At 38.2% G+C, this 10,854-nt stretch overlaps 1 protein-coding gene across 1 annotated transcript in view; it reads right to left on the bottom strand.

Moving 5' to 3' along the window:
- Positions 1-464: 464 nt before the first annotated feature.
- Positions 465-10,854, bottom strand: part of LOC140245849 (uncharacterized) — a 57,068-nt gene continuing 46,678 nt past the window's right edge. The window contains exon 2 of the mRNA XM_072325344.1: positions 465-1,211. Coding sequence (XP_072181445.1) covers positions 465-1,211 — 747 coding nt within the window. The remainder of the gene's footprint in view (positions 1,212-10,854) is intronic.

The following is a 10,854-nucleotide window of genomic DNA, read 5'->3' as shown; positions in this document are numbered from 1 at the left end:
TCATATCTACTTTTAATATCAATAATATCCTGCACCAGGTTGTCAAAAACTTCATTAGAATGGTGAATTGATCCCTCACATGGCAAGTACACTGCACCAACAATAAACTCAAAACCTAAAATTTTACTATTTACCTTGAACCATAAAATTGATTCAGAAACTGTTGCATGAATTCTTTCAGAACAATTAAAAATATGATTCTTCATCAGAATACACATACCGTGAAACCCACCAAACTTTTGTTTATTGGAATATTTTGGCATACTATAACACTGAAAACCGCAAATATGAGATTGAGACAAATCTGGTGTGTCTGTTTTTGTCTCTAAAAGACAGATTACATCATATGCTTGCAAATGTAAGTCCAAAATTCCAATATCGAGTTTACTCTGCAAACCATTAACATTCAAACTTATAAATGAAATCTGGGTTAAATCTGTAGATGAAAGAGGGCCGGGTAATTCCTAGGTCGAAATGTCGAGGAAGAGACCCGACTGTTTCAGCTTGTCCTCACTCCATCCTAGACGCTTGAAGAGGTCGTCCGGACCGTGAATGATGTGCTTCTTGTGCGGGTCGCTCTTCAGAGTGCAATGCACCTTCCCATCGATTGTCCATACTTTCTCTGTGTTCTCGTCTTGCTTCACAGCCTGAAGAAGCTTGGCACGCCCAGGAGACAGATGCTCCATGATCATTATGTCCTTGTGTTGTTCCGAGTCCTTTAACTTACGCTTACTACGAAGGAGCTGAGTGCGGAGGTCACGACGTACGAAACGCGCAACAATAGGTCTCATTTTATTGGGCTGAGGCCTCCCCACGCGGTGGCTGGTGCTGATATCTGCCTCAGACACGGCAACCCCTGCGCTGGCAGCAACATCGATGACTACAGCATTTGTAGACTCGCCATCATTTTCAGGCACCCCTCGCATGATAACATTGTCTCTCCTAGAATACTGTTCTACCTCGTCCAGTCTGTTGTCATGATTTTGAACTGTGGCCTGCACCTTCTGCACGGACACCTGTGGGCCACTCACAAGTTGATGTGCGATGGACTGCACCATTGGCAACAATGCAGCAACCACAGCCTTCACTATGTCCCCCACAAGCTGACGGTTTCCACCCTCACGGTCAGGGACAAGCTGCATTGCCCCCTCTACCACCTCATTAATCTTGAAAGACACATCAGTATCTCCTTCATCCTCAAGTGTGGCAAACTTGGTAGAAATGGTTGCATGGCAAGACGAGGTCACAGTTGACAAGTGATGAAAGTAATATGAGCAGCAAACACAAAATCCAGTAGGTGGGACAGTGAAAACAAAACACGTGGTGGAGAGATAACAACAGCTGTCAAAATATCTCCTTTAAATGGCACTCCAGAGACGAGACTGAAGGTCAAAAAGCAAGTATTAGGATAAACTCTTGAGATAATTTAGAACAGCGAAGTCATCTTTCACTATATCGACCAATACACATCCAAACATGAGAGCTGAAATCCCCAAATGCCTTACCCAAACACTGGAATGAGCACCACCCCCCTCCCCCCCCCCCAAAAAAAAGACCCTCAATATGCAACTGATTGACAAATTGCCCTACATCGACGTAAATAGACACTGAATTGATCAGTGTTTTTTTAGTAGTAGCCATGATAAAAAATCATGGGCGTACATACTCGAGCAGGATTTGAACCCACGACCTCCTGATCACCGGACAGGCGTCATCTCCACTAGACCACCGAGCTTTCGCCCGAAAGCAAGTGTTGGTTCTAACCCTTATAGCATGCAGCGGGTACTGCTTTGTTATTCAAATTCATGATTTTCTTCCGTCGAGATGTTTTCATTGCAACTGATTGACAAATTGCCCTACATCGACGTAAATAGACACTGAATTGATCAGTGTTTTTTTAGTAGTAGCCATGATAAAAAATCATGGGCGTACATACTCGAGCAGGATTTGAACCCACGACCTCCTGATCACCGGACAGGCGTCATCTCCACTAGACCACCGAGCTTTCGCCCGAAAGCAAGTGTTGGTTCTAACCCTTATAGCATGCAGCGGGTACTGCTTTGTTATTCAAATTCATGATTTTCTTCCGTCGAGATGTTTTCATTGCAACTGATTGACAAATTGCCCTACATCGACGTATTTACGTCTATTTACGTCGATGTAGGGCAATTTGTCAATCAGTTGCAATGAAAACATCTCGACGGAAGAAAATCATGAATTTGAACCCTCAATATGGTTTACACTAATACAATATCGTTCGGATGTATAGAAACATGTAATAGACAGCAATATAAGAAGATTAAAAAAATATATCAAATTATAAGTTACAGTGTATAAGTTGAGATTTAACTTTTACGCAACACACTAAAGGTATTGTTTACCATTGGGAGAAATATCACATTCGATTTATATGTGCAGGTTAGTTGTATCACAAAACATTCTACCATGTAAAAAAATATAATAAAGCCTAAACCATACGGAGATAACACCATTTCTTTTCAAGAAACCATAACCATGATAACTGTTAAAAATTTAGTATATAAAAAAACATTCTTATCAGATCTATTTAGTATATCTAACAATATTTAGCATTAATTTTACTGATTTAAGTTTGTACATTAGTTGTTCTATCCCTAAGTCACAGTTTAGAACTAGTTTGAGGCATTATGAGTAAAGCTGGGTTTTTGTTTTACGTGCACTAATGGTAAATAATGCCTTGAACGACAACCTTGATTAATTATCGCCATCTTGAATTTTGTGTGGATACTATTTTTATCGCTAAATATTACACATTGGCAAAATTTGTACCAAATTCCAAGCTCCTATCTCTTTTTGGAAAATACTTTCTGTTCAATCTTATCTGCCTCAGAACAATCTACTATGATGAAATGCTACAGTATAGCGACACCTATATACCACTTGGCATGAAAAGTTAGTTTGCAGGTACTTGCAAGTCCCTAAATCATAACAATATTGCATGTGACCTTGTAAACACATTGTATGCAAAATTTATAATGCATAAATATAATTTTTTCAAGTTTTAGATGTTAACTTGTCAACAGTGTATGATATTGCCTATAATTCCAGAAATATGAATTATGTCTCAATCTCAGTAAATCTCAATCTCAACCGCAGGTTTCAAAACAATTCTTCAGTTCTTCTTTGATAAATATTAAATCATGCATTTTTACATTTCTTCCTTTTTTCAAAACAATATAAAAATATGTATTCCCTCCCCCCCCCAAAAAAAAGAGAAGCAAACACCCCCCCCCCCCAATTTACCACAATACACAGCTAAAGTGGTATCAACTTTTATGAAGTTTTGCTCTCCTTCATATGAAATCAAATTTGTTGCAATCCAATGTCTCTATCAAATTTTGTGTTGGAAATGTTAAATTCAATAAAAATGGCGGCCCTATTGGACCGCATCTGTACTTTGGAGGTTTTTGCAACAAATCTACTGAGGTGTGCTTACGGAACATTGCTTAATATACTTAATATTATGTATGGTCTTGTTTATAGAGAGAGTGGAACTCGAAAAGTAAGCACGATCTTGGATTTGACCCTCTGTGACGTCTTTGGGAACAGATGCGTGCAAATATATATTATGTAAAATTGGATTTCAAGTTTGAGACATTATAACTCCTGAACCAAATACAATACTCACCCCTAATTTTCTCCAAATATTGATTATATTATGGGAAAGATGTTAATTTCTGCATGTTTTCATAAACATTTTTAATTTTATTTGTTTTTTACTTTTTAGAGAAATATTCATGGTGCATTCTGAAAAATGTCTCCACAAAAACCTAAGATGGTTTGAAATACCATTAAAATGTTCAGAATATATAAAAACCATATAAATAGACAGCAAAACAGACAAAATTGTATCAAAATCAAAATGATACATTTACTTTGGCGCAATACACTATGTCAGCTCTGATGGCCTGCAATCTTGAATTTTTCTGAGTGATTGATCCAAATTTTGTTTTAAACTTTCTATAGCAAGGTTAGTGTTTCAAGCTTCTACCTCTATTTGAAAGATATTTTTTGCTTTATCTCATCTGCTTCAGAACAATCTACTTTGAAATAATAGCAATCAGCGTCACCTGAGCTACCACTTGGTAGGAAAAGTTAGTTTGCAGGCACAAACCCTTGTTTGTCAAAGAAAAAGTCTGCATTTGCCAAGACTACTACACGCACCACTGGCACTGCTACAAGCGCCAGTGCCAGTGGTGCGTGTAGTAGTCTTGGCGCGCGCAGACTTTTTCATGACCAACAATGTCTTGGTCACAACTAAAGTGGCCATTTTTACGTAGTGAGTTTTCAAGTTTGAGACATTATTACTCCTGAACCGAAAATGGTACTGTCTTCTAATTTTCTCCAAATATTAATGATATGTCAAACATAATTTTTGAAACGTTTCAAGATAATCCTTCAGTCTTTCTTTGATTTATGCTGAATCAAGCATTTTCATGATTTTCCTTTTTTCAGAAAAATATCAAAAAATGAGTGTTTTTCCTTAAAATCTCAATCCAGTTATCACAATAACCCACAAAAATGGTATCAACTTGTAGATAATTTTATTCTCTTTTATATGACATCACATTTGTTGAAATCTAATGTTTCTATCGAATTCTATCATTTAAATAACAAATTCAGTAAATATGGCGGCCATCTTGGACGCCATCTTGGATTTGGAGGCTTTCGCAACAAATTTTTTGAGGTAGACCAGTGGAATGTTGTTTGTTACAATAAAAACTTGAAAATAAGCATGGTCTACTTAGTTTGTAGAGAGAGTGCAACTCACTCGTTAAGTAAGCGACTTTTTGGGGGTTTGGCCCTCCGGTTAACGTCCTAAACGGGCTAATACTAGAGTGTTAATAGTAATACTTCTAGTTCTACTACCGGTACTACTCCTTTACCAGCATTGAAGTACGGGCCTATAGGCCCAGATTTGCTAGTGTAGGCCTGACTAAAGACTCTTATTCTTAAATTTCTACTACACCCAACCGTTATACCGTTATACCATTGGCATTTAGCTGGAAGTTAAACTAGATTCGTTGATCTAGAACCACTAGGTAGGTCTAGGAATAAGAATAGGATAGACTATAGTGTAGGCCTAGAATTAAAGACTCTTATTCTTAAATGGTAAAACGGTTAGGTGTAGTAGAAATTTCTACTACAGTCCCTACACCTAACCGTTATACCATTTAAGAATAAAAGTCTCTAATTCTCCCTTTAGGCCTAACGTTACACAGTCTATATTCTATCCTAGACCGCCAGTTCTCTAGCCTAGGGGTTCTACACTTCTCTACTGAGTCTGAGATCAACGAATCTAGCTTAACTTCTAGTTTCTCAGTCCCAGCTCTAAACCACGATTTCAAACATTCTATAGATTTATTCTAGACTCTCTAGTACTAGTACTTGACAAATATTGGTTGTCACACTGTAACTCTCATTTCAAATGTAAAACAGTGTCTGACAGTGACACGCAGATTCGCCGTGACATGCTAGGAGGGTCAACAAGCAGATTTATGTATGTGTGGGACTAGGATGCCTACACCTTAAACAACGATCGTAAACATAGCGATTGAGGACAAATAATGAATATTTGTACCTTTTCTGAATACCATCAGGGTACATTATATAAGTCCTAAAGGCATTTACAAACAAATTTATGAGAAGAAAAACTACGAAATCTACATTTCCTTCGATTACTTACGGAAGGGACTTGATTTCGTCAGTTCGTCAACTTCTTACATGCAATTCACTCCATGCATAAACAAAAGCCGGCGAAGCGACGAACAAGCTTTTCGTCAGTTCGTCAACTCTCGATATGCCAAGGTCGGGATTTTTTACATTTACATTTTCTCATTTTCTCAAAAAATATGAGTTTTCACGGCACGAAATTTTGATAGTTGATAGAGTACCTCAAAAGCAATCTTTTAATGACAAAAACTCAAAATCGAAAATCTGACCAAACTTTGGGTTTTTGTCAATTCGCCGTATCAGCGACGATTTGATAGAGAAATAGGCGCTAAAAGGATCGTAAATTCGGCCGTGTCGTATACGCATGTACGAAATGCGAAGAGATTATAGGGAGAAAAATACAGGACACATTTTCAACCCCTTTTGGCCCGTGCATCATAAAGATTACAGCCGAATTAATTAATTCATAAAATCATCGCAAACCCGTTGAAGTTTGACGAAACAATAGGCGCAAAAAGAATCATGATTTTTGGCCGTGTCGCATATCTTTTAAGAACGCATTTACGGAATGCGAAGAGATTATCGGGAGAAAAATAAAGAACGCATTTTCAACCATTCCAGCTGTTGCGTGCATCACAAAAGATTACATCCGAAATAGTTTATAAAATCGTCACAATCCCGCTGACATTTGAGGTAGAAATAGGCGCAAAAAAGTATCATGAATTCGGCCGTGTGGTACATCTTTTAAGAACGCACTTACGAAATTCGAAGAGTTTATCAGGAAAAAATAAAGGACGCATTTTCAACCCCTTTTGGCGCATGCATCGTAAAATATTACAGCCGAAGTAATTTATGAAATCGTCACAATCCCGCTAATATTTGAGGTGGAAATGGGCGCAAAAAGGATTGCGAATTCGGCCCTGCATGTCGTGTACCTTTCAAGAACGCATGCACAAATGCGAAGAGATTATCGGGAGAAAAATAAAGAACCCCTTGTATCGCGTGCATCAGAAAATATCACAGCTAAAATAATTCATTAAATCATCGCAATCCAACTGACCACCAAGAGCAGGTTACGCAGCAAGTTCGTGCGCTGATGTTTAGAAAAAGTCACAAACGCATTTGATACAATCGGATTTTGTTCATTATCATTTTACACTAATTCACAAACAGACATTCTAATTTTTCCCTGTCTTTATTTTTACATTTCTTGTGCAATAAATAATGCAAGTTAAAAAAAAAAAAATATTAATCTGTAAAATGTACATGGGGGGTACATCCATTAAAAAGAAGAAAATAAGTTTGCAAGTCATTTAATGTTTTTTTTTATGTTGTCGTTGTTGACCGGTAAATTTTCTGTTCGGACCTGTAAAAGATGGTAAAACGGGGCATTTGACGGTCCGACAGAGACAGGTCGGACCGGCAGAAAAAATGGGTTAGTGTGCAGCCCTTCACAAGATGGCTACTTTTGCAGCATCCGTTACCAGCTGTCATGGCACCAAAACTGTTTGGAGTTCAGTTGCCAGCATCTCACAGGAAGGTACTTTTTTGGAGCTGTTTGCAAAAATTTAACAAAGATGAACGTTATAAGTGTTTGTCAGTGAATGTTTCTGCCTCGCGTACTGGGCCCTGGCAAAACGTAAATTTGAATGAATCTCTTGGAGTTTTGAGTGCATTGACATGGAAAAAAGGGTACCCTGTATTAAATAAATAAAAAAAAAACGACCCTCTTGGGTTTTGACAATTAAGGGCAAACAAACATTTTTTTTTTTGTTTTTTTTTTTAGGCCTAACCGGGATGAACGCGTTCGAAAATTTGATGATGAACCGGGAGTCGACACCACAGAACTCAATTCTGTGGTCGACACTCACGCGTGCGCAGTACGTAACAAATGCGTCATAGCATGGTGACGCCGGGCTCAACGTGCAAATCGAAAAGTGTACCCTAATAGGCCGGTTTACTAATGACATGCATACTGACGTCACACCCCACGGGACCCTAGTGAATGTAACTAACTCGGACAAGCGCAAGCGCGGACGCCACATTCTTTTTGCATTCAGGCATGTATTATAATATTGTCTACGATCGTTACTCGCTGCGGATAATCGACAACTTACTTTTGTTTGCTATAATCTTGCTTTGTGATGAGGTCAGGTTCAAGTTCTAGCCAAAGTTCGAGCAAGCCATGGAAGGATTGGACAGTTAAGGAATTAACTGAGTATTTGAGGGATAGACGTGTGAGAACAAGTGGCTACAACAAGGAGAAACTCATCAAACTTGCAACTGCCGTAGCCGATTTGGATTTGCCCATCGATCCCGACCTCTCCCGGGCGCAATATTTTTTTTCCCCAGGATGGGAAAGTCACTAGTGTGTGTAAAGTCTACGGCGGTCTACTGACAAAAAGGTCTGAAACCTAAGACTCTACCTAAGACAAATTGTGTTTGCATACTTCAAAACCCCAATGATCACCATTCTCGGCAGCTCCTCGCCGTGGCACGATGTTTTAGGGCTCTGATCATGGAGCTACCACTGAAAAACAGATGGACGGTGGTTCGAACCCCTGTCGTGGTTTTGCTCAACATCTTGTTTTCATTTTTGCTCTTTATTTCTAAAATATATTAAGTTTGTAACGGTTTATTCCGTCAGGCTTAAGGCTAGAGAGAGTAATAAAGTCAAAGACTTGATAGTTATTCTCTATCCAAGTCACCAAGACAAATAAATGTCTTTCCCATCCTGGGAAAAAAAAAATATCGCCTCCCGGGCGGACACCGGCCGGTCACTGCAGGAGAAGCTCGCTCGGGTAGGCTACTCGTTCTCCGATCCTACCAAGCTCGCTGGGTTTACATCCAACTTCGACAGTATTCCAGATTTTGGACTCTTTGATGTGTTCAACTACCTGATCATCAATCGGACTGACTGTGACCGGAAAAAGCTAAAGGGATACAAGTCATTTGAGGACAACCGTCTTTTCGCGGATGGGAATGTTTCAAGCCTGAAGTTCAATGAGGTTTCGGACATGAGCCCAGTTTGTGTTTTCCTTTGTGAGGTTAGGCCGACGCAAAAGGAAAGATGGAAAGAATGGAAAGGGAGAAAGGAAAAAAATAGAATGCCTACACGCTGAAATAGAGAAATGGAACAGGTGGTGATTGAGGATGTGCTTCAGAGAGCTAGTACTGCACGCAGCTGTGCAAAGATTGTGATGGCTACTTCATTACGTAATAATGAATTCCGTGATCGATTGATTGGTGGATGGTTGATGAACCCTGAAGTTGATGAGATCTAACTAATAACTTAAAAAGATATATCAGAGAGGATTTAACAGAAGAATTTCAACTTGCGCTTAAAAGAATGGAAAGATGTGGAATATTTTATTTCATAGCTTAATGAATTCCAAAGTCTGGGACCGGTGTATATAAATGTATTCTGAGCTAATAAAGTTCTCAGGAGGGGTAAATGAAACTCATTAGATTGCCTAGTGGGATGATTATAAAATAAAAAATGGTTCCGTGGGAACATTGAATTGAAAATACATGGGAAGTGCATTTGCAGTGTAATTAAGCATAAACTGACTAAGTTGAAAAAGGTAGAAATCTTTAATTTTCAAAATCTTATATTTAGTAAATAATTGCTCTGAATGGGGAAATGGCGGGACGCCACAAATAATACGAAGTGCCTTTTTTGCAGTAGCAGTAATTTATCTAGTAAAGTCTGATTGGCACTAGCCCATGCAAGGAGTCCGTAATTAAGATAAGGTAAAATTAGAGAAAATACAATGTCAACAAAGAGGACAATGGAATATGAGACTTTAGTCTATTTATGATACCAATATTACGTGAAATTATTGTACTTATGTTAATAATGTGCGGCCTCCACGAAAGTTTATTGTCCACTGTGATACCAAGGAATTTTATATGAGATACACGTTCTAGCAGAGTGTCATAAAAAATGATAGTTGTGCGTAAAGCTTCTGTTGAATTGCTAAAAAGCATATACCTAGTTTTCTGGAGATTAAGTGATAATTTATTAGCTCTTATCCACTAAGTTACTTTTATTTTCAATTCGGAATTAACGATGCGTATGAGAGTATCTGGATTTCGGTGAGAAAAGAAAATACTTGAATCATCAGCAAAAAGTATAAATGAGAGTATGTCAGTTGTTCTGCAAAAATCATTAATATAAATAATGAAATGTAAAGGTCCTAATAAGCTACCCTGTGGGACACCACATTTGCTGAATTCTAGATTTGAGTCGTTCTCTTTCAGAGAAACGTTTTGTTTTCGATTTTGTAGGTAACTCCTGTCAATAGTGACCTTTTCATATTTTTTGAAAGAGCTGGAGTATATCTGCATCATGTTTAAGTTTCGGATCTTGAACCTAATGGGAAATTGTCTTTTTTTTTCTAGGGCACTTTTTGCTGATAGAACAGTGTGATTAGGTTTGTCTTAGAGTCCCCTAATTATAATTTCTTGAAAGCCATTTCTACACTCTTCACTCTCAACTCTAATAACTTTTGAAAGGATGATGCTGCTGCTTTGAAAGTTGGCGACAGTCATAAAATCATGTGGATAGAACATCTGTAATTTCAAATTAATCTGAAAATGATTTATGCTGCGGAGTTGTTGTTGTTGTTGTTGTTGTTTTCTTTTTTTTTTGGTATTTTGTCATATATGGTTCAGGGTCAGAAATGAAATAGAACCTCTTTGGGTCACAGTGATGACTAATACATTACATTATTGATACAGCAGTAAATAGTACCATGGGGCATTAATAAGAAGCATGCTCATAAAAAAAAGTGATCATAGACAGATTTTTGTTGTAAAGGAGTGTCTTTCGAGCGCCATGAACAAAAAAAAAAAGAAAGAAAAAGAAATCTGCTGCGTTGTAACGACATGCTAATCGTACATTGCGAAACAATCATTTACAGACCAGCTCTGCATGAGCGGTCACTTTTCATCAACATGCGCTCGCTCCCTGTGTCACGCACCTGAGGAGAACTTGTGTTACTATAACACGTTATTCCAAATAAAATAGGTTCGTTGTTTTGAAGGTTCGTTGTTACGAAAGACACGAAATATGATATGCCTCGATGTACGTTAATTCTAAAATGAAACAGGGCTCGTTAAATACGAACTTTTTGGCGT

Source organism: Diadema setosum, unplaced genomic scaffold (genome assembly GCF_964275005.1).
Source record: "Diadema setosum unplaced genomic scaffold, eeDiaSeto1 scaffold_43, whole genome shotgun sequence".
NCBI classification, from domain to species: Eukaryota; Metazoa; Echinodermata; class Echinoidea; order Diadematoida; family Diadematidae; genus Diadema; species Diadema setosum.
Note: the sequence above shows the minus strand (reverse complement) of the source record. Positions and strands in the feature narration are given on the sequence as shown.